Source organism: Balaenoptera musculus, chromosome 6 (genome assembly GCF_009873245.2).
Source record: "Balaenoptera musculus isolate JJ_BM4_2016_0621 chromosome 6, mBalMus1.pri.v3, whole genome shotgun sequence".
NCBI lineage: Eukaryota > Metazoa > Chordata > Mammalia > Artiodactyla > Balaenopteridae > Balaenoptera > Balaenoptera musculus.
The window spans coordinates 7,807,135-7,831,201 of record NC_045790.1 but is presented as its reverse complement, the minus strand read 5'-3'; the positions used below and the strand labels follow the sequence as shown (position 1 = coordinate 7,831,201).

The window sequence follows — 24,067 nt, the reverse complement described above, 5'->3', positions numbered from 1 at the left end:
TTAAGAACTTCACTGCTACAATTACTTTCTTCTCTCTCATGCACCATCAGTTTCTCCCTTCCTAACAGGTTATTGCCATTTGCATGTCTTAGATGCTGGCACCTTTATTATACATTTGTATTATGATTTGATACATTGTTAATATACGGTGCCACTCTATTATGTATTTATTTTGTCATACACTGTTTCGAGGAAGCCAAAAATTGTTTCCCTGACTTTATGACTTTGTCCAGCTCCTATTTCTCTGCTCTCTTTTCACTAACGTGAAAGAGTCAATTTCTTCACTTTCCATTTTCTCCTCAACCCACACAACTGGACTTCTGTCCCTACCCCGGGACTGAAAGGGCTATTACCGTTGGAATAAAAGACGGATGATCTCCATCTTGCTTGAAAACACTGTTTATCTCTCTGTTCATCTCTTCCTCGATTTCTCAGCAGCATTTGATATTGACGACTTTCTCCTTGAAACATTTTCTTCTTTAAGGCTCCCCGATGCCCCCTTCATCTGGTTTTCCTTGTACTTTACCAGCTGGTCTTTCTAAGTCTCCTGTGACTGTTCTTATTTCTCACACCCCTAGGTGCTGGAGTTCCCACGATGCTGTACTTAGCCCCCTCTTCTATGCCTACGCTTTCCTCCTAGAGGAGTTTATCCAGGTATGGTGCTTTTAAATATCATCCAAACACCCAAATCCACACTCCTAAATTTATGCCTCTGACATTGGCCTTTTCCTGAAGTCCGGGTCCTTATAGCCAACCACCTACTCACCTCCTGCTTGAATGTGTGATGGACATTTAAATATAACACGGCTGAGACAGAACTGTTAACGCTACCTGTCTCCTGGACTCGTGCTCCCCTCAAACTTTCTCATCTCAGTAAACCCCCCTCCTCCCAATCCAGCTGCTGGCCAGAGGGCTATCCTTAGTCTCTACTTCCTGCACACGCCACATCCAAGCTACCAGTGGACCCTGTTGGCTTTACCTCCAAAGTATCCAAAATACATCCCGCACTAGGTCCCAAAGTAAATCCCAAATCAGACCGTGTGTCACCCTGTTCATAGCTGCCATGGGCGTCCAAGTCACTCGCGTCCACTGTAATTGACCTCCGGGGGATGCCACATCTGCCCCACATCCCCCATACTTTCTACATAGATCTTGCTAACACTTAAATCAGACCATACATCACTCCCCTGTTCAAAGACCTCAAAACACTTCTGGCACAATCCCAGTAAAACCCAGACTCCTTACTCTGACCTACGAGGCTGACCCCACTCGAGCCGCACTGCCCACCACGCTCCCTCCCGCCTCAGAATCTGGGTCCTTGTTTTTCTTGCCAGAGCACTTTTTCCTGGTCTTTGCATGGCTGCAGTTTCAGCTGAAATAGCACCTTTTCAGAGAAGCCTTCCCTGACCACGTGGTAAAAGCAGCCCTCTCCCACACAAGGGAGGGCACTGCTGTCACCTTTTACCTTCTCTGTGGCACTTAAAAGTATTTGACTTGTTTGGAGGCCAAATTAGAGTCATTTCCCTTTGGGCTGAAAAAGTGTGCGGTCCCATCTGCAGGGGTGGAAAGGCCCAGTGGCTTCCCGAGCGCCCTTTGAACTACATGGCCGATGGTGATGGCAGATCTCCAGGTGCCCATCTGTCCCTCAGCTCATGACCTATGCTCCATGCAGCCAATTCATACTGGGAGCTCTTTGCAGGAAACAGATCTCAGTCACTCATCCGCTTGGTGTAAGCAGGTGATATGATCTCAAGGAACGGCTAGAGCGCTTCTCTCCAGCTGTTCTTTCTACAGAATGGGATTCCTAACACCTGCTCTGACCTGCAGACATGGACTTCTCCCGGGAACGAGAGACAGGAGCCATTCAAGACATGCCTTCCCTGCCTGCTTTGTCCCTTTAAAGGTTTCTCCAAGTGTCTGCAGACCACCCCTGTCAGTCTCCTGGAGTGTTTGTTAAAAACAGATTCCTAGGCCCCGTGCCAGAGCTGCACACCAGAACCTCTGAGTGGAGCCCAGGAATTTCCTGGGAATGTGCATTTGCAGCAGGTGCCCCAGGTGATCCTCATGCAGGCTTCATTTTGAGCACTGCCACCTAAGATGTTGAAAAAGTCTGACACGAGTTCTCCGCACAGGACAGTAACGCTAAGCCCCGTACTTGGATGATAGAACTGTGATTTGAAATACATGTCCTGTGGGTCCGCTATCCAACAGTGCTCTGAGTTTGACCCATATATTCTGAATCCAATCAGAGTCACCTTTGGAAGTGGCTAATGTAAGAGAAAGTGGATTTGCTTTGGCTCTGGCCTTGGTCAAATTCAGGAATAATGAATGCCTGCATCTCTTAATTTCACATCTTGAGCTCACACAGCCCACGCCGGGAAGCTCCTGATGGCAACACCACCAAGCAGCCCTCCTTGGGGGAAGGTGCCATAAAGGAAGGAGAGTGATTCAGGTGACTTTTCCTCGCTCCACGCCTCCCTCCACGCCTCCCTCCCTCCCTCCTCCCGCTTCTTTCTCTTTCAATTTAGTGCTTGGCCCTGTGTGTGCTGTAACAGGAACAAGGTAAAAGGAAGCACATTTCTCCTCTTTATAAATATATTCTTTTGAAATATTTTAATTTCACTTTTTCTAACAGCAATATAGAAACAAACAATCATAAAAAATAAAATTATAAATTGTCCATCGATTACGTAATAGCACTTGGTGTTGCTACAGGGAGGAGGCCTGAGGCTGGGTCAGGTCATCTCAAGCTTGCCCGGGCTCCCCAGGCCTGTGATCACTGCTGAGCCCCCGAAGGCGTCAGACATCACCCTGCCAGGCAGTGTCATGGAGACTTCGAGTTTTACACCCAGGGGTCCTTGAGGGATGGCAGGGAGACGGGTAGATAATGAGTAAAACTGCAACAGTATCGTATACGCGTGGTAAAGCTGGAAGGCTGCCCTGGGGAGCTGGGCACGCAGGTTAGGCTGCGACTGACTCAGGCATCTCTCGACCCACAGGAGGCAGGGACTTCACAAAGCTGAACTGACTTGGTTAGTTGTCTGTGCTCACCGTGGAAATAAGGATGCTACCAGACACTGGAGAGTGAGTAAGAAAACACACCTGTCTTTTCCCTGCACGTCTCTTCCCGACTCCTCCTCCCCCCTTATCCCAAAATAAAATTCCCTTGGTGTGAACTAAGCACAATAGCTGAGACATCTAACCTATTCCAAAAAGTGCGCCTATTGCAAAACCATCAAGTGTTCTTGATCTCAAAGAATCATTAGGTCAACTGAGCAACTAAATTGCCCAGTTGACTCCAACTCAACTGGGTTGACGAAACTCAGGGAAATCACTCAGCGGTGGCTGGACCCAGCTTTTTTTAGTTACTGTAATGACTGGTTCCTAGAAAGAAAAGTAATCAGTTTGGCCTTTTTTTTCACTTGTGGAATGGGCTTGCCCGTGTGGGTTCAAGTGTGTGTATGTGCGCGTCTCCGAAGAGTGAGCGTGCGTGCAGGCTGGCCTGCCACCCCAAGACCTCAAGGGCTCTTCTGGAGGACGCCTGGCAGGCACGCCTCTGGAGGACCTGGCAGTGCTCATGCAGAGCCCCTGAGGAGAGGCTGCACTAGCTAGAGAAAACCTCCCTCCTTCCTGCCTGAGGCGGGGCCGGCCCGAGGGGGCCTAGCCTTCCACTGAGGGCTTCTTCACGGACAAATGCTCTGCGTCTCAGACTTCTGCCACCGCTCAGAGTCGAAGCAAAAACAGATCTTGGCTGCGTGGTAATACCGTCTTTGAAGGAAGCATAAACCCTCCGGCTCTTGGAAGTCACAAGGAAACACCAAATTCTCTTCTAACTAGGGACCGATCATCCACAAACTCCCACTCCTGGCCCACAAGAGAAAAGCAGCCGTTCCCCAGTGTGGGTCACGGTGCGTGTGCGTGTGTGTGCCTGGGCCCCCGTGAAATTCTACAGGAAGACGAAGCATGAAAGACAGAGCAACAGGACGCCTCACATGGACAACGGAACCGTGACGGCAGTGGGAATCGTAACTCGGGAGGTGACGGGGCTGTGTGAGTGGAGAGTGGCAGCTGGCAGTTCGTGGGTTTGGCAAAGCATTAGTACCATCTTTGGAGTTCAAGTTCATGGATACGTGTCCTGTGTAGCGTAATTAATAATGATTATTCTTAACACATCAATATTCTACAGCCGCTAAAGAGCCGTGGAGCCTGAGGGAGACCACTCCCCTCCCCTGGCCTCACTCCCTTATGAAGCAGAGGGCTCGGCTAGATGGGTCACAGGCCAGCCCCCCGGCACGGGGCCTTCTACTGGGTTAACTTCCTAACTTGCTGAGGTCTCAGTCCTTACCTTGCCGGTCCTCCCACTTGTCTTGAGGGAGAATCTTCTAAAATCAAACCCTGAACCTCTGTACTTGACCTACCCACTGGCTTCGCCATTCGGACAAAAATCAAACAGTTATTGACAAGTTAACCACAGGTTAGTAACAGTCTGATTCAATTAAAATTAGTTGTTTAAGTCAGGCACAGAATCTCAGTGGAGGCTCAGGACGAGCTTCTGGGGAGGGCACGGAGGTGACGGACGTGACACCGTCGGAATCCACTGGGAGGCCTCTGCGGGTCGCCCCCCCTCCCCGGGGGAATACACTCCCAGGCACTCCCCAGGGTTGTGGCGTGGCAGCAGAGGGGCTCTTTGGAGGTTGGGACTGGTGTATGTGGCCAGAGCGGGCAGCAGAGGGCGGTTGTGCCTGCTGCCCCCCAGCTACACTGGTGGGACCACACACACTGGAAACAGCGTACCCCGCGCTTGTCGGGCCGAGGTCGAAGACCTCATCCCGGGCACTGGCTGTGGCCCTGGGGCCTGCTTCCCCAAGCTCCACGTGTTATTCCTTTTGGTCTGCCTTTGCTGGTGGGTCCCTGTCGAGGCTGCTGAGTCACCCACTTAGGGTGAACTTGAGCCAGTACTTAGAGGACAGCAACAGTGACGTGGGCGCGGCTGACATCTAATCACCTCCCTCTGGGGTCAGTGCCCCTGGGGGTCGGTGCCCCTGGGGAAGCCTTGTGCAAGAATCACAGCTTTGGTCCCCCTTTGGGTTCCCAGGTCATAGCACCAGTGATTCCGGAAACAGGAATGTGGGTCACTAACGGGAGGATGAGACGTGTGCCCTGGGGACCCAGGTCTCACTGAACAACGGATGCAGCAGCCCTTCTGCAGGACTCTTTGGGTATTAAACCAGGGCCAGGCATGGGGACACGGAGCTCCACAGCTGGGCCCTGAGAGCACGTGTCACAGGTCCTGGGGACGCCCTGCCTTCGGGGAGACCCACTCGGGTAGCTGGGCCTCAGCTTCCTTCCCACGCCCTCCCCCACCCACCCCCCCAAAACCTCGTTCCGGCTCCACCGCCCCGTCTAGGGCTTCTCAGCACAGAGAAAACCTGCGGGAGTTGATGTTCATTTTGGTGACCCCAATGAGCTTGAGTGGCGCGGAGAGGCTGAAGGAGGAGGCGAGCGGGGCGTCGCAGAAGAGGTCGGACAGCTCGTCCCGCTCCTCCAGCTCGTAGGTGGCGTCGTTGAGCATCCGCCGGTGGAGGTCGCAGGTCTGCTCGATCTTCAGCTTGTGGATGTCACTGCGCAGGCGCATGAGCTGCCGGGCCAGCTGCTGGTCCTGAAGCCGCATCTCCGTCTGCAAGGAAGACGAGGTGGGGGAGGCGTCAGCGCCGAGCTGGGCCAGGGAGAGGGGTGGGGGGTCGGTGCTTCAGCTCCATAGTCCCGGACCCGTCCAGGCCCGTTAACACGAGACCTAATGAAGGGCTTGCATCACCATTTGGGGTCCACCTAGAGAGAGTAGCCCGTTCCCAGCTCAGGGAGGTGAAAAGACTCAGAGAGTGGGGTGACAAATAAGGATGTGCTTGCCAAATAATGCTTTGTGCTAAGCTAGATACTGTGTCAAAATCCTTCTGGAAGACATGCGTGTCAGTCCTGGCTTAAAGGTACTTCCAGCTGTCTCATTGTTTACAGATATATATAAATGGAGTAAGGGTATAAAGAATTGCATGGGAATGATAAATAACCAAATTCAGGCGTCGTTTCTGTAGCGTAGTGGCTATCACGTTTGTCCAGATTCAGGAGCACAGCTGCCTTTGGGCAGGAAGGAGGGACTGAAATTGGGGAAGGTATTCAGGGGCTTCAACTCTATTGATGATGTTTTGTATCTTATGTTGGGTGGTGGGTATGCTGTCACATTTTTTTTTAAACATTTAAGAACGTCTGCATTCTTAAGAGTGTCTGTCTTAAATGCATTTTAAACATTTAAGAATTCGGGCTTGGAACCAAGTGCATTTCAGGGTAGAAAAATTAGCGACTTCACCAATAAGCATTTCATTGCTCTGTTTTCTCTCTTCCATGTTTTGATGTACTTCTACAGATCTCTTTTATACAGAGTTTCTAGGTGAGAAAAACTAAGATAGAAAGTCTTGCCTGGGGATCAGCAAAGTGTTTAATGGCAAAACGGGGTTAAAATTCATAGCATCCTGTTCATTAGTTTACTTCTCAGTCCTTGGGCATCACAACCCAAATGTATTGCCAATCAGAAATTGTATTTATCTAGAATAGTGCCAAATCAATGCTGGCGGGCTCACCAGAGGGCAGCTGGTCATTCATTCACTTATTTGGAGCCTCCAGCCACGCCTAGAACTGGGCTAGGTGCTGCCTAAGCCCTTCTGAAGGAGATGGGGGGTCCAATTTGTCTGAAAGTCAGTGCCAGCTCACACCACTGCTTTATTTAATATGGTCTTCTGTGAGTTTGGCTTGAACCACTTCTCTTTGGGGTATCCTGTAATTTGAAGATATCTCTCTTTGAAAGCTAGGAACCCTATGGCTCAGATGTGAACCAAGGAATTGGCCTCAGGAATCGCATCTTCAATCTGAAAAGATCCTTTTAAGTTGGAGAATTTCAGTTTTGAGCAGGTGTCTGGAAGTACCTGTGAGATGTGGTCAGCAGGGAGGCCTGGTGGGGGGAAGGGGCCATTTTTCTATGGCCAATAGGTCTGGTCCAAGGTCAGAGAACAATTTAGTGTTGAAAACCCATCAGAGTCAGCTGAAAGCGGGGGGGGGTTGATAGTAAGGCATCTGTCCAGGCTCCTTGGGCTGGACAAAGGCCACCTCAGTGGAGCCACCTCACACACCCACTGAGCTTGGAGGCGTTCGCCTCTGCATAAGGGGAAGGAAGCGGCTTCCAGTGGGGAAGGTGATGCATGTCCCTCCACTTGTTGGAGCCCATCACCAGAAGAGGCTGATCATTCTGTTTCCTGAGGGTCCTGAGGGCCCATCACAGCGTGAGCAGCCCCCCCTAGGACTGGCTTGCCAGACGTATTTTGTTATGACTCATGAATGTAAATCCACATTGCACCTGATGCTCAAAGACACAGTGTTCGTTCCAGGGCTACAAGGAAAAGCAGCAGTGTTGGCCCCCTTCCCACCTACTCTGTGGGCCACACAGGAATTTTCCAAGGGGGACTCCACACCTTAAACCCTAAACTGAGTCCCCGCTTAAGAGGTAACTCCACTGAAATCAAGCCAAATCCATATAGAAATGAGTTTTCTCAGCCCCCGAAGAAACCTGAGCAAAATGTGCAGGGCTAAGAGGCTTTTTTCCCCCCAGGATTTTTTCAATTGTGTTAAAATACACAGAACATAAAATTTTACCATCTTAACCATTTTGAAGTGTACAGTTCAGTGGCATTAAGTACTTTTACATTGTTGTGCAACTGCCACCACCAACCATCTTCAGAACTCTTTTCATCTTGCAGAATTGGAACTCTGTCTCCATTAAATAATAATTCCCCATTTTCCCTCCCCCCAGCCCCTGGCAATCACTATGCTACTTTCTGTCTCCGTGAATTTGACTATCCAATTCCCTCGTGTAAGTGGAATCAGTACAGTATTTACCGTTTTGTGACTACCATATTTCACTCAGCATAATGGCCTCAAGGTTCATCCACGTTGTAGCACACGTTAGAATTTCCTTTCTAAGGCTGAATTATATCCCACTGAACGTATACATCGCGTTTGGCTTATCCTTTCATCCGTGGATGGATGTCTGGGCTGCTTCCACCTCTTGGCTCCTGTGACTAGTGCTGCTGTGAACACAGGTGCACAGTATGTGTTAAAGTCCCTGCTTTCACTTCTTTTGGAAGTATACCCAGAAGTGGGATTGCTGGATCCTATGCTAATACTATGCGGAATTTTTTGAGGAACCGCCATACCGATCTCTGCACCATTTTACTGCAGCAAATGTTTTTATTCCAGCCAGTCCAGAGGCAGGAGTCGGCCCCTCTTTTAATTCTCCAGGAAATCACTAGTGATCCACGGCACTCGGATAAAGAGACATCACAGCAAACCACTTACACGCTTAGATTCTTCTGTCCTGAGTTTCCCGACCGCCGCCCTCCCTGACGCTCCCTTTCTAGCCCCTCCCCACTCTCAGAGCCTCTCCGCCCCTCACATCCCCTTATCCCTTCAAGCAAAACCCAAGAAATCTCCCTCTTCCTCTTGCAGAGCAGCTTGATTACCGCCTTTAGTCACTTCTTCCCTCCCTTGGGGTTTCACCTTCCACCTTAGAAACAACCAGCCTCTCCTAAGAGCCGTTCTTATCTGACTCAGAGAATCAAACGTGTTGGCTACAGCCAAGCACTGACCACAGCACAGCTATTGCAACAGGGCCACGGGTCAGCCTCCACCCCCGTGGTGCCTGTGCTTTCTCACCCCGTGGGAACACACCCTTTCACCAAATACTATTACCGCAACTAGAGGATTGCTGGAGTGACAGGCCGCGCCTCTGAGAATCCTACAAGTCACTTTATCCTGCAGAGGCAACAGGCCACCCTGGGAGGGGGGGATTGAAATCGGCATATCCCACAGCTGAGCCTTTGCCAGGGACAGCATTAAACTCATGTTGATAGTTGAGTCACCAGGGCCAGGTTTTAGGGCCAGCGTCTAAGTCTTTTTAATAAAGGCTCAAAACTGGGAGGCCCTGCCCAATTTCAACATTCTGCACCTAGGCCTGGAGAGAAAGGACCTACGTGGTGAAATTCTTACTTTTCTTTGGCCAGTGTTGTTCAGTTTATATGGTACATTACTTATGATCTATTTGCTTCTTACAGCTCTTGGAATGGACAGTATCCAGGCAGACAGGAAAACAAAAATCCCAAGGTGATCAAGGGCATTTTGTTCAATCCCGATTTCTGAGGCTGGAATCTAAGCTATCCCAGCCCGACAGCTACAGTTAGTCTCTGATTGATGCTGAAGAGAGACTGGGTATAAAATCCAGGCCATTTCTCAGAACATGCTCCCTTCTCTATGAGACTTAATCTTGAACCATGGGAAGAGTTTTCATAACCTGTCTCATGACTTAGCTCAACTAAACGTCCAGTTATTGTTTTAATCAGCATTGCGTAGAAATAGAAGCCTGGATAAAACATGATTCATTATTTGATCTTGGGTTTGGCCTCTGAGAAACAGCCAGAGTCATGCTGTGAGGAAAGAAAGTGAGGGTTGTCACTGAGGTGTGCTGCTGGATGACAACCTCAGATGCTGGGAAAAATTAAATTTTTTTTTCAAATACCCCCTAGAAACCCAACTGGGTTTGTGAATTGATTTCCAGGGGATGCTGTTGACTCAGGCAGAGGCTGGAACATGTTTTTCGGCCTCCGCTTGCTCTGCAGCCCCATCCTTGGCGCTGGGGCAGGTACAGGCTGAATCTGGGTTCTCCTGATGCCCCTGGAGCCATTGTCCGCTGGGAGGGAAAGTCGGAGCAGAGCCCCAGAGCCAGGACAGAGAGCAGGGGGTGCTTCAGGCCCCAGCAGGGACTCTCCGTCCCCAGTGGCAAGAGTCAAGCTCTACATACTATATGATAAAGTCTTCGGTTTTCAAACTTGGAAGGTCCTAGGCCAAACTGCCACCTGCACAGGTGAGGCTGACCTTTGGGCAGGACAGGGTAGTGCATTCTGAAGGCCCCCAGCTCTGTCCCCAGAGGCTCTGGGCTCTAGTCTGCTTTGGCCTGAATCTTTGTGTCCCCCTCAAATTCATATGTTGAAACCGTAAAGCCCAGTGTGTTGGTATTAGGAGGTGGGCCTTTGGGAGGTGATGTGGTCACGCGGGTAGAGACCTCATGATAGGATTACTATTCTTATAAAAGAGACCCCAGAGAGTCCCCTCGTCCCTTTCCATCATGTGAGGATGCAGCGAGAAGTCTTTAACTCGGAAGAGGACCCTCCCCTGACCATGCTGGGACCCTGATCCCAGACCTCTAGCCTCCAGAACTGTGATAATTGAATGTCTGTGGTTTATCAGCCGCCCAGTCAGAGGTGGTTTGCTGCAGTGGCCTGAATGGATGAAGACAGTCCCAGTTCAGCCTATAAGGAGATGAGTGGCCCGGGGCAGGAGATGTGACCCCTCTGTGGAAAGAGGATGCTCGTCACCTCCCCCCACCCCATAAGGTTGCATCCTGGACGTGACGGAGCCCTAGAAGCCGTACACCCAAGAAAGGAATTCTGTGAGAGGAGAGAGACGGGAAAGACAGGCCCAGGTGAGCACACCCACGTTCACCTGTCAGCCCACACCTCGGCATCCTTTCACGCCTCCCTGCCCCCCTCCCACTCTCTGCGCTCAGCCCTGCAGTCAAGAGGCCAGCGGCCAGGTTTCTCCCCTTCTTCAAACCTTTCAAAGGTACAAGCGGCCCTCCTGGCTCCCTTGCTCTCTCCAGCCTTGAACTCCCATTCTGAGCCCCTGGCGCCTTGTGGCAGCCACGCTGGGTCTGTGTCCCCTCCCCCCAGAACCACTCCTTCCCACGCCATCATCCACAGGCCCAGCTCAGCCCTTGCCTCCCATCCCTGCAGGCTGGGTGACACCCCAACCATAGATACCTCTTACGGCAACACCTACACACAGCATTGCCTGTCTCCTCACCAGACAGTAAAACACGCAGGAGAGAACAGGCCTGGTGCTCAAAAGGCATTGGCTGAGGTGGAAACACAAGTTGGAATAAAGTAATATATTTTTTAAGTTAAAAAAAAAAAGGCATTGGTCGAATGAATGAATGAATGAATTCAATCCTCCTAGAGCCAGGTCTTGATTTTCCACAGGTGGGACAATCCTAGGACACCATCCCTGACTTTCCCACCCAGGCCACCCTCCAGGCCTGGGGAGAGGCCTCGAGTAGAATGAACAGAGCATTGGCTTGTGGGTCCAAAGTCCTTCACCACCACTCACTGGAGGTGCCCCTCTGGGCAAGTTGCTCAAGCTGCCTGAGCCTCAATTTCCTCATCTGTGAAATGGGCGCAATAATAATGTCTGTTCTGAGAATTAAATAAATAAAACATATATAAGACACTTGGTCCGGGACATGGGGTTCCACAAACATTAGTTCCACTTTATCCATTCTTCATAGTCAGAGCTAAGCCGTCAGTTATTTTTTCTTATTTCCCATATGACATTCTTATCTCTCCCACTAGGTTTAGGAGTTCTGGAGGACAGTGTGATTCTCCTTTGTTCCCCAACTGCTTGGAGCAGAACTAGTCACCAACCCATGCTTCCCACACACTTTGGGGGTGATTGCTCACACCTGACACCTGTGTCGCCCTTCACATTGTTATCAATACCAAGTATGGCCAGCTGGGCTGGTAGCGCAGTGCTGGCATCTCGTCACCAAGTGGTCTGTCCAGAGTCACAGAGCCAGTAACGCCGAAGCACCTCAGCATTTGCCGTGGAGGCATCTCCCAGGCGGGGGTGTCCTCAGCTTGGTCACGATGGGTTCAGGCCCGCAGGGTGGGCCGGGGACTTCCCCAACTTCCCTGCCGCTGCCCTGGACAGCAAGTGGGGGCCTTGCTGGGCAACAGCTAGCCCCGGGATGGTGCCCCCCATGCCAGGCTGCTGGAGTGGGGCCCACAGCACAGCTATTCCCCCTGAGCCCCAAGCAAGACTGCAGGGAGGACTGGCCCCCCGCCTCTCCTGCTGGGGTGTCTCTAGGCGAGAGAGTAGACAGAGACGAGACCCCCCGGCACTTCCTGCTCTGCCGTGAGCTCCCTGGGTTGCCTCCTGAACTTCCACCTGCAGGGAGCACCCACCAGCGCAGGCAGGAGTAGCGCTTCATTAAGGGATTGCGTGGAGACCAGCTCTAGCCAGGGCCGTTGTCAAATGTGATCGAACAGGGCTGAGGTGCCTGGCATCCTTAGGGAGCCCCCAGAAGACCCCTGGAGCACCTGTGTTGGGACTTCTAGACTTTTCTTGGGTTCTGGGCTCCCCGGCTTGGAAACGGATGGGCTGGGAGTTTCACGTCTGACACCGAGTGAGCCCAGGAACCAGCCAGGAACCCTCGCTGCCCAAGAGTCAGGAAGCAAGCCCTGTGGAACTAGGTCTCCTATGAGTGATTAAGGCGCCCCTGCACCTGCGGTTTCTATATATAGATTCCCACCTGTGCCTTCAAAAGGAAGTGAAGCACTTCTGTTCTCTGCAAGTGTGAGCAAGGCCATTAGCTCTCCCAAGTCATTTCACACTCCGTTACCCTGGAACCTGCCTCCTTAGGGGGAATGATGGTTTGGGCTTCATCCCGGGAGGGGCCTCACAGCAGCCTCAGGGCTGGGCTGGACTCAGAGCCCATCTCAGGAGGGTGTCTGCTGAGCCCGTGGGGTGTCCGTGACCTGGCTCCGCTTCACGTGCCAGAGCTAGGGGGTGAGTCTGAGCACACCCTGGGTGCTCAGGAAACCTCGGGGACTGCTGAGCGCCATGCAGTGTGGCCAGCACCGACGTGGGGCCGCCGGCCGGAGCGTGGGAGAGGCCAGAGCGGGCAGGGGGAGCCCACGAGCAGCAGCTGCTAGCGGACACTCGCAGCACCTCTCCACCCATCTCCCTCTCTGGCTGGAAAGTGAAGGCTCACCACCCCTTGGGTTCCTTCCTGAGCACCGATGGCTCCGTCCATAGTTGTTACCAGCACGGCGAGAAGCAGTTGCTCTGGCAGGAGGAGGCTTTGTCCTCCTCAGTCCCTGTGCCGGGGGGCGGGGGGCACCCACCCTGGGGGGGAGCCACGTGGGAGGTAGAGAAGCCAGGGCCGCCTGCCACTCGGGCCCCTCCCCGGCTCCTGGGCACCTCGGGGCCTGGCCTGGCCCTGCCAGCGGCCGGGAGCGGTGCCCCCCAAGTGCCAGACCCTCGGTGCAGCTCTGGAAACCATCTCCCTGCTGCCGAGGGCTTAGCCACCTGGCGGGAGCCTCGGTGGCCTTTCCCTGGTTTTTGTCAGCTCGCGGGCTGAGCCTGGGGACACGGCCTACACCTCGGGGCAGTGCCGGCTTTTCAGCCCCTGGAGGAGCCCCAGGGCAAGGGTGGGTCCAGAGCCTGTAAAATAACGCACCCCTCAGAAACGGACAGTCCAGCCCAGGGGCACCTCGGACGTGAACAGTCCCGAGGCCCTGTGTGCCACCCTCTGTGTCAGGATAACGAGCGTCCTTCTCAGAGGCAGGAGAGTGCCTGAAAGAGTGTAGAATCGGGAAACATTGGAGAACGACAGCCCAAAGTTCCAGGAGTTGAGACAGCGTGTTGACTGCTCAACTCATGAACTACGTTTGAGGTTTTGACGGCCCAAAACCTCGTGAACCACGACGCGCCTTCACCTCTTCTGACCTCGGGAGCCCCTGGCTGCTCAGCAGGGGTTCTGAGGCCGGCAGATCTGGGCTCCAATCCCTGCTCTGCTGGTTGATCACAGGCGAGTCCCTTTACCTCAGTTTCCTCACCCATAAAATGGGGGTAGTAATAGTGCCACCATAGAAGAGGCACATGGATGTGTGTGCATAGTGCCTGCCCACCTCAGGAGCCCAGCAGGTGCCCTCTGCCCTCTGTGCCCTCCTCACTGTCCCGTCACAGCCCCCTGCCAGGTAGGATGTATAATCTCCGCTTTACAATGACAAAACCCAGGGCCAGGCTAACGGGGTTTCCTAAACTCACACAGCCAGGATGAGGTAGAACTTGACGGGACGTCTAATCTAGTTACAAACTGCATGCTTTGCTGACTCCACCTTTGACCAGTTACTGGCCCTGTCACATTAGAATCACCTGCAGGCACATGTGAAGTCCCAGCCTTACGGCATCTGAATTTCCACAGAGGGCTGGGAGGGATCCGTGGTTTTACCCAATGCACTGGGTGCCTGATCCAGCAGTCACGACACACTAGCCTGGAGGGTAGTTACCACAGCTGGGAGGGTGCCCCTCCAAGGAGCCGGGTTTTAATTATTACAGGACAATGGGAATGGGAATAAGGAGAAGGCTAATGTCAAGCCTTGGAGACGCGGATTTGGTTGCTAAGGAAGTCAGGGATGTGTACTTCCCTTTGGTTAATTTCAAAGTCCACCGTGCCTGGCACTCGGTGATGACTCAACATGGGCCTCACACCCCAAAGCATCTGGGGACTATATTTACTGTTCCTCTAGCATAGCTCTTGTCTCACGGTGTCACTATTTACATGTTTGTCTCATCCACAAAGTGGGGGGCCCCATAAAGACAAGGGCCCTGTCCCCACCGGCACCAGCACCTAAGCCCAGGCATTCTGTCAACACTGCTCGTACTGAACGAACAAATTGGATCGAGGGACGCCCGCCTGCCTCTTACAGCCCCAGGACCACTTCGCGCTGCTCTTCTGGTTAAGTGCGGCCATCAGGTGTCTTCTCCTTCCCTCTCCCATCCTCTTCTCTGCATTGCAAGGTGGCCAAGAGATGGAAAGCAGGCAGGATCTCCTGATTTGGAACCACCTTCATCCCACTGGTCGACAGTTCCCACCTAATGCCGAGTGGGGGATGTCTGGCGATGGCAGATCTCATTTTTTATCTTTTTCTAGGAGATCCGATGCCTTATTTAATCTGGAAGCTATGAGGGGAGGCATGTGTGCCAATTACACTGGCAAGAAGAGGAGCTTAGTTCTTTCCCGTCTTTTGTCTTTTACTTTTATAATCTTTTTTTCTCCCTAATCATATATATTTCTATTTTGGAAATTTCAGAAACTACAGAAAAGTCCAAAGGATAATATCAGCTCCCAGAAATAAAGATCATTGATGTTTTGGAGTATTTCCTTTGTGGGCCCCTTTGTTTAGCAATTCTTTAGTAACCGCTAAAGGGCGGTATCTGGCCAGAATAACGAGATGGTCTTCCTCCTGCAGGAGTGGATGGGTGGAAAGCCCCAGCTACACTGAGGAGACCTAGCCTCGGGCAAAGTGACACCTGGGCTAGAAACTCTTGTGCATCAAACCCAGCTCAGCCAGCAGCTCCCTGGGTAGCTCTGAGCAAGTTATTATCCTCATTATGGACCGGGCATGGCTGCCCGCATCCCTGCCATAGGGTTGTTATGAGGCGTTGCTAATAACTCTCTGTGACCCCTTACACGTGTCCCGTTCTAAAATCAAGGCCTGATTTTGGTTTTTTTTTTTTGGCCGCACCACGATCTTAGATCCCCGACCAGGGATTGAACTTGCGCCCCGTGCATTGGAGGGTTGGAGTCTTAACCACTGGACTACCAGGGAAGTCACCCCCCGTTCTGAAATCAGCAGAGTTTTAAATGCAGGCTTTTTGACAACTCGTGGGCCCACTGACTTGAACATTTGATGTGAGCACCTGTACCCAGTACAAAGGAAAGAGATCTGGGTCCAGAGCCAGGAGATGCAGGTCTGTGTCTTGGCTTAGCCACACCCTTACATATGACCTTGGGCAAGTCACTTAACCTCTCTGACTCTCAGGCTCATCACCTTTCTGAGCCTCAGTCTTCCGATCTGTAAAACGGGAATAGCAAATACCTCCAAGCCGTCTCACTCAGATACTGTATGTAAACATGCCTTGAGGACCATAAAATGCTCCCCCGATGGGCGGGGTTAACGTGGCTATCACCTTCACGCCTCTCACCTCCATCCCCATCAGAAGATGCTCAGTGAGCTTGAACTGTCATTTGGCCGCTATCATTCAGTAGCAGTGGATAACACTGGCCTCAGAGGGCTGTGCCTGGACACACCAGTCACGTGCTTGTCAAGTGGGCAGCAGAGGCAAGAGAGGGTTAACCCGGAGAGGCCAGCTGGGTCCAGGGCTACGGGCCTCCTGCCACGGCAGGCCTTAGAAAAATTAAAACTTGTCAGGTTTCCTTTCCCTTTCTCTAACAACCATAAACACCTTTTTGGCGGGGGGCTCTGTCTGTGGGGATCAAACACCTGCATGAGGCTAAAAGAAAAATATCTGTTGACGCCCACGGATTCTCGCCACAAAGACAACGCCTTAGGAAGCTGGAATGTTTTGTTTTGGTTTTAGTTTTGGCACCGCACAGGCCAAGTAGACGATTTCTCCCTTTTCTTTATCCTTCAGGTTGGCAAGGGGAGCGTTTTAGCAGGACTAAAGAGAGAGGCAGAAGGGAGTGTCCCTTTTTCTCTCGGGCTGCAAGCTCTGGGGCCAAACGCAATCAGAGGTTTGTGATATGTTCTGAATTTCAGGCTCAGCTAGAGGGCTGAGACCCACAGCTTCAGGGCCACGTCCTTTCTAGCTCACCCCTTCCTGAAGCATTGCCCCAGCCCCACTCCAGGCCACTTGGACCTAGTGAGGCCACCCTGAAGGTGGAAAGCTGGAGGCTGTGGCCTCTGGCAGCGGGAGCAGCCTGGATCAATCAGAGCTGCAGAGGGCCACTTCACTAGGCCCTGAGTCGGTCTCCCCAGAAAACGATGCCGGGTCTCAGCCTGGGGAGTCAGGTGGCCCGAAGCCGCCGGGCACAGAGGCGGCAGCCCTGCCTGCCATGGCCGGATGGTGACACCTTTCCTGAATACACAGGGAGATGAAGGTCAAGCCTTCCTGGCTGGAGGAGCAGTGCCAACAGGGCTTAAGGATTCCCACCTTCCTTGTACCCCCAACATGTGACTCTGAAGGAAAACCCTCTACTTGCAGGTCCCTGGGGGTGTCAGGAGCGACTGCGCTTTCCCTGCAGTGAAAGCTGAGAGGAAGGGTGGACCCTGAGGGAGCTGCTAGGACCCTCTCTGGCCTTGGAAATAAGCCAAGATTCAGGCAGTCACTCTCTGCCTTTGAGCTAACCTCCTAGGAGGTAGGGGTGGACCACCCATCCTCCAGACCCGACATCGCCTGCCTCTAGGAGGGTCAGCGTTGACAACGTGAACCTCGCTGGTTTCATCAACTGCTCCGGTATAAGCTCTTGATGGTCAGAGACCCGTTCAGGGCACAAACCCACGACTGAGCCCGAACTACCAGCCAAGTGAGTTTAGCATCATGTGGGGCAAACAGCTACACAGCTGACTGAATTACAGATTTTCCATGTTTCCTTGGCCACATCAAGAGAAAAGACAAATTTGCACATGGGTCTGATAAATCGGTAGAGAGAGCCTGCCTGGGTATAGAGAAAACTTGACTCTGGGCTTAAAATAAAGCAAAGGTTATTTGAAACCACTTTTGAAATCACTATTTTTAAAAAACAGGTTAATTTTTAATGACACCTTCAATGAGTTAACAGATGACGAATTAGGGAAAACAATGATGTGAAGTTTAATGTTTTGACTGAGACTTAAAACAGGAGCATGGGCGTGTTGATCAAATGTTCAACTCTGTTTTCAAGTCAGTCAAAGGATTTTATAGGTTGCCTTTGTTACTCTTTAATCTCAGAAGCGGGCAGAACCGCACGTTTCAGTTGGCCTGCCTGCTGGTCTGCATTTGGGCGCTCTGACCTCAGACTTAAAGTCTTCTGGACTAATTCAGCTCTTGGACCATTCGGTGTGGGATGATGTGGCTTCATCCCCGGAGCCCACTGGCTGAGCCCAAGCCCAAAGGACAGTTACAGCAGGGACGGGGTTTAGGGCACAGGCTTGGGGACCCTTGGGGGTTCCCTCTGAGGTCCCTTCTTGGTTCTCTGACCCCAGTCTTGCCTGCCTTTCAGTCCTTGATTCTCAAAGTATACCAGCAGTATAGCAAGCACTACCTTGGCGCTTGTTGGAAATTCGGAATCATGGACCCCATCCCAGACCTGCAGGATCAGAATCTTCATTTTAACAAGATCAGAATCTTCCCATTAGAGTTGGAGAGTCTTTGCTCTGAGAGTTTCTCTACCTGCAGCTGGAGGAGGCCTGCCCGATGGGGCCCTGTGGGAGGGACACCTCTCACCCCCTGCCTTTCTCCCCAAAGCTCTACTCTCAAAGGTGAAGGCTGAGTTCACCACTTACTAGTCATATAATTCTAGGCAGGTCGTCTGACTCTACGAACCTCAGTTTACTCATCTGTATAATGGAGACATAACAGCAATCGCACAGGTCTGCTGTAGGAACAAAAGAGACCACAGCATGAGGGCTGGACTCTCAGTTTTGTTTCTCCCTCTGCCCCACCTATTGACTGCCGACACCTTTGTGAAATCACGGAACAAAATCAACGGCCTTTGGAAGACACTATGTAGTACAGTGGCTAAGAAGAGCCTGGGCGAGGCAACCAGACAGGCCACTGGTCAAACTTCTACCCTCTCACTTATTGCTACATTCCCCTCTGAGCCTCAGTTTCCTCTTCTGTAAAACGGGGCAACAGGAAGGTGATGTGACACTCAGAAGAGGTAAGTCATGCATGTGAAACACCTGGCACACAATAATCACTCAATTGGTAACAAATCTTGATATTATTATTATTATGCTTATTACCCACCTTTGGTAGCACAGAGAAGTGGCATGGAAAGGGGGAAAATATGCAAATATAAAGCATTATTAATGATGCCGATGTTCCCTGTACTTATTTACAACAGCCTTAGGCAGCCACGTTAGTCCCGACGATTAACACTCCTCTCCCTGCCTGTGGAGTATGACTCCAAACGTCACCCCTGGGTGCCCTTGGCCTGGTCCACCTTCCTCCCCTCAGCCAGTGTACTCCGGCCGGGGCAGTTCGTGCTGCTTGGCTTGCAATGGGCTTGGCAAGAAAAATGAGCACGGCCTGTAGGTCTGTGGCAGTGGTTCTCAACCCAGGCTGTACTTTGAGAATAGCTTGAAAAACTACTGACGCCCGGGTCCCACCCCCAGATGTTGGCTTGACTGGTCTGGGGTGTAGTCTGGGATTTGGGGGTTTCAAGGCTTCCCAGGTAAGTGTAACATACAGCCAGCGTTGAGAGGCGGCTCTCATCCGGAGGACGTGGGCGACAACTTGAGAGAATGCCCTCCTGGTTCACACCCAGGAAACTCCTTCTCTGATTTCCACCCCCAACGGGGACCCACGCGGGATGCTAACTTACTTAGAAAGTAAAAGCCTCCACTCCCAGAAGCAATCAAACCTCAAATGAACCCAAAGCCAACAAACTGAATCCTTGATTGATGGGACTATTTTTTTGTTCCTCTTTATGAAAACAAATCAAAGCAGTGCAGCCTCAAGGATTTAAAGAGCAGCTTTGTGTCCATCCGTCCTCACCTCTTACATGCCCCGAGAGCACCCAGTGGCAATGGGGAGTCTGGAGACGCGGCGCGAACCCCCAGGGGCCGCGTCTTCTCTGCAAGCAACTAACACTCCAGTTACCAGGACATAGTGGAGACATGTGTTTTGAGAAACAGCCTCAACATCAAAGATTAAAACCAAAAAAGATGTCTGATTAATCAGATACTTGAGTCCCTGAGCCCTCCTGGCCCCAGTTCTTTATCTTAACTCACAAGGAATTCCAGGCCCCAAAGGCGATTTATTTTTCAGGATTCTGCCCAGCAAACCAGGCAGGCCTCTGCCTACCCTGTGGGACCAGGAGTTACTGGAGGCTCTGGAAGGCGGTTGGCCCTCGGTTGCTGGCTCACGTGTGGCCAGAGTGGCCCGACTGGGCAGCTGTGACCTGGGCTGCAGGTGATGGGCTGGGTGGCGCAGGAGTTGAAAGCACAGGATTAGCACCACAGCTGGCTCTGCTGAGACACCACCACGCCCAGGACCAGTGATTCTCCCCTGGGCGACGGGCGCATGGCTCTGCACGCCAACCCCCTTCTCATGTGCTGAGCGACGCCCCTGGTGGGAGCCTGCCGTGCCCGCGGGCAGAAAAAAGGTCGAGCTGCTGGCCCCAGCTCCCAACGCACGCCCAGGGCTCACACTTATTCCACCTGGATGCCCTCCCAGCTCTGACTTCTGGGCAGTTTCCTACTCAGCCTCCGAGCCTCAGCCCGAAGCCTTCCCCCCCGCCGGGCCTGATCAGCCACGCTGCCCCTGGGCAGCTCCCTGTACACCCGTCAGCGTGGGCAGAGCGCTGCTGGGCTGAGCCCGAGCTACTTACAGCAGCGCCCGCGCTGCCCTGTACTTGCCCCACGCAGCCCCGCTGCCCAGAGCAGCGCCGTGGGGCGGGGCTGGCTGCTGCATGAAGGGCCACAGGAGCGGCCGGCAGCTTGGGCGGGTGGCAGGGCGACAGGCATTCAGAGAGGAAGGGGGCAGTCACAATCCAGGAAGGAGTGCGTGGGACTCTGATGCCAGGAGTGGCATTGGGGAAGGCTGGGGACACCTTCAAAACACAGGCTCAGGGGGACTTCCCCGGCGGTCCAGTGGTTAAGACTCCGCACTTCCAATGCAGGGAATGAGGGTTGCATCCCTGGTCGGGGTACTAAGATCCCACATGCTGCAAGGCGTGGCCAAAAAATAAAAATAAAAATCACAGGCTCACACAACTACTGAGCCTGCGTGCCACAACTACTGAAGTCCGCGCACCTAGAGCCCGTGCTCTGCGACAAGAGAAGCCACTGCAATGAGAAGCCCGTGCACCACAACAAAGAGTAGCCCCCGCTCACTGCAACTAGAGAAAGCCCGCACGCAGCAACAAAGACCCAACGCAGCCAAAAATAAATAAATTAAAACAAAAACAAAAACAAAAAACAACACGGGCTCAGGCTCTCCACAAGGACCTGTGGTTGGGGGCTGATGGGCACATGGACCACACAGTAATGAGGCCCACCCTTGACTAAACAGGAAAATGTGCAGTTGGGAGGGGGAGAGATGGGGGAGAGAGACAGAGGGGTGGAGACAGAGACGGAGACAGAGAGAGAACGGCATCTTTTCTGGGGCTCCCTGGAGGGACAGCCACTTACTTACCAGTTCCTTCCGGAGCCAGGCTATCGCGTCGTCGATGCTCTCAAAGCCCTCCAGCTTGCCAGTGGACGGGGCCCCGTCGTCCTGGCTGGCCATCCCATTAGGCGGAGGGTGCCGCCTGGGTGCTCCTGGGGGGAGCGAGGGCTCTTCCTCCACGCGGCCCCGCTGCCCGGCCGCCGGCCTCGGGAAGGGCCACGTCTGCTCCTCCAGCCTGGCCTGCCATTCCAGGTAGGAGGGCCTGCGGGTCTCCAGCCGCAGCTTCTCCGTGAGGGCCTTCAGGCTCCGGAGGTGGTCGCCGGGAGGCGGGGCTGCTCCCGCCGGCCCTCCCTCCCCACCGGCTGCGTCTTCTGCTCGGATCCGGGGCACAGACATGCTAGAACCTGCCTGGGCAGCCAGACATGGGGGGTGGTGGAGGGCACCGTGGGGGTCTTGGTGGGTGGCAAGGTCGGGTCCTGCCCCGGAAGGGTCTCATCCAGCTGGGGCCGAGGCTCCCGAGGGCATCGCTAGGACGGGCGCAGCTCCCGGAGTCCAGAGGGAGGAAGGGTGAGCTGCAGTGTCCACCGGAGCAGCTGCAGACAATCTGGGTTTAAGATGCTGTGGGCGCCATGCTTTGCAAGAGGCAGGAACAGACAAGCGTTAGCAGGAATCTTTGGAGGCAGCTTTGCCAAGAAGATCTGTCAGCGCTGGAGGTGAAGGCAGATGGAAGACTGGAGGGGATGCGGGACAGAGCCCCCCTCCGCACAGGGAAGGGCAGGCGGCGAGAAGCTGCTGGCTGGTGAGAGGCCTGCAGGAAGGATTGGAACCATGTCAGCGCGGATCCCGCCCCTCGATGCGGCCTCAGAAGGCGACACTGAGGCTCAGGGAGACACGGGGCTGCTGGCTGCTAGTTCAGGACTGGAAGAGAGGCTACTTCAACGCCCTAAGTCCATGCAAAAAAGTTAATCATAAAAGTATTGACTTTGTACACTGTCTCACCATTTATGAAATGTTTCCACCTCTATTATCTCATTTACTCCTCACTGCAAGTCTGTAATTACTTCTTTTTGTCCCCATTTTACACACGAGGAGCCTGAGTCTCCAGAGGTTAAATGACTCACCCAAGAGCTCCCAGTGATTAGCAAGGACAGAGCCGGTCTCAGGCCTCTCTGAGCGCAGGCTGTCTGGAGGGGCGGAGGGGGGTCCCCATGCAGACGCAGGTGAGCCTTGGGTCCAGGGACCCCCCGACCCCGCCCCGCCCCGTCCACCACAGCCCCGTCCTAGGCTCCAGCCCTTCGGGGCAAGTCCTCCTGCACACGCCCAGCTTCCTTCCCCAAGAACAGCACCTTATCTCTCACCTCGTCAGAGGAGGAAGCAAGTAAACCTGCAGCAGCTGAGGGAGAGCCAACTGCACTCGGGCGGATTGTTAAACGGAGCGAGGCGGTGACTCACCTTCTAGAAAGATGGTTCTCACATTCACCTAAAATGCCCACACAGCAACGCCTCCCCGGCCGGGGCTGCAGTCTTCTGATACGCTTTGGCCTTCCCACCCCCCCGGGAGGAGGTGTGAGCCAGGCCCTTGCCCCATAATTAGGAGTCACAAGGCAGAGGAGTAGCTCTGAGCCAGAATTAGGCCCCAGGCTCCCAGCCTCCATATCCCACGGCGTCCGGCAGGTGGAGATGGGCCATCAGAGTAGGAGACATTTGACTTGGGCCAAGGAGAGGAGCCCTTGGCTTTCAGGGTGAGCTTTAAAAATCTGTGCTGAGGGCGTGCAGCCGTGAAAAAGACTGAATCAGTCTGGAACAAGGTCCAAGATAAAGCGTACAGGAAAAATATATATATATTTGCAGCCTGGAGGGGATGCCACCCTTGGTGTGGAAAAGGCGGGGAAGGAAGAGATTTTTATTGACTTGTGTGTGCCTGAGGAGAAAAGCTGAAACTAAGAGTTGTGATTGCTCGTCTGGGGTGATGGGGACCAGGCATGGGGCGACGGTGGGCAGGCTGGGCCACCAGGGACGCTGTGGGCTCCTCTCTCACTGAGGCTTGGAGCTACTCAAGAAGAGCTGAGCTTGCTGTCTTTCTGGATGGTTCCTGCAACCCCTTCCTGCAGTGGCATCTGACCAGAGGGATGCTCTGCGCCTGGCCCCGGGAATGAGAAGAAATCTTCCACCCCAACCAACGGCACAGAAACCTGGCTCTTGCCTCCAGCCACACGCATGAGAATCCCCTGAGGAACTTCCACAAACACAAGTCCCATGGCCATCCCAGGGGTCCTGATTCAGGAAGTCTGTGGCCGGACTTAGGCATCAGCATATTTTAAAGCTCCCCAAGTAACCTGAGATGACCAGGGTTGAGAACCGCTGGTCTTGAGACAGAAACACTAGACTTGGGATCAGATGGTCCAGCCGTAGGTGCTGCCAGGCTTGCTGAGCCTCAGTTTCCTCACCTGTAAAATGGGGGTGATAATACCAACCTCCTAGGTTTGGGGGAGCGGCAGAACTAAGGTTTGTATGTACCCTCTGCAGGCTTAGCATGCCCTGCAAATCTGGGGTATTCTCATGGGGGTCTTCTGTGTGGCCTCACCGTCACAAAGGCCTCTTAAGAATCTCTCCAAATCTAAAGACCTATTAGCCGCAGTCTGGGGCCCCTCCCAGGCGCCGTCTGCCTCTTTGCTAAGGTGCCAGAGTCTGTTTGGAGTGTGCCGGGGTGGTTTTAACCTACAGGGCGTCCTCCACTGACCAGGAGCGCTGGTTATTTCCAGCGAAGCTTTTTGGAGAGGATCTAGTCGCAGATGAGCCCTGAGATTTGTGAGCAGAAGAAGCTTCTGGGATGTCTGTCTCCCTCCCCCTTTCCTCCACTTGCACCCTGCCTGCAGAGGGAGGGAGGACCTGTTAGGAAGGGCCTTCCTTCAGCGCCGCGGGGTAGGGGGCGGTGTGGAGGGGACAGCTACGACTGCTTTCTTGTAGCTGCCTCCTGGGCAGGGGGCGGGGGGCGGGGGGAGCTTATTTTAAT

The 24,067-nt window shown here is 53.2% G+C and overlaps 1 protein-coding gene across 4 annotated transcripts in view; it reads right to left on the bottom strand.

Moving 5' to 3' along the window:
• Positions 1 to 2,633: 2,633 nt before the first annotated feature.
• FAM167A (family with sequence similarity 167 member A) overlaps positions 2,634 to 24,067 on the bottom strand; it is a 35,277-nt gene continuing 13,843 nt past the window's right edge. The window contains exons 3-6 of one of the 4 annotated variants that reach the window (XR_005020453.1): positions 21,082 to 21,862; positions 5,430 to 5,677; positions 3,993 to 4,135; positions 2,634 to 2,857 (exon numbers count right to left, since the gene is read on the bottom strand). Coding sequence is in view for 3 of the 4 variants with exons in the window: in XM_036856831.1 (XP_036712726.1) it covers positions 4,096 to 4,135; positions 5,430 to 5,677; positions 21,082 to 21,450 (657 nt within the window). In the remaining variant the exon portion in view is untranslated. Of the gene's footprint in view, positions 4,136 to 5,379; positions 5,678 to 21,081; positions 21,863 to 22,175; positions 22,305 to 24,067 lie in introns of those variants that run through there. The other 3 variants (XM_036856831.1, XM_036856830.1, XM_036856832.1) reach the window with 3 other exon arrangements.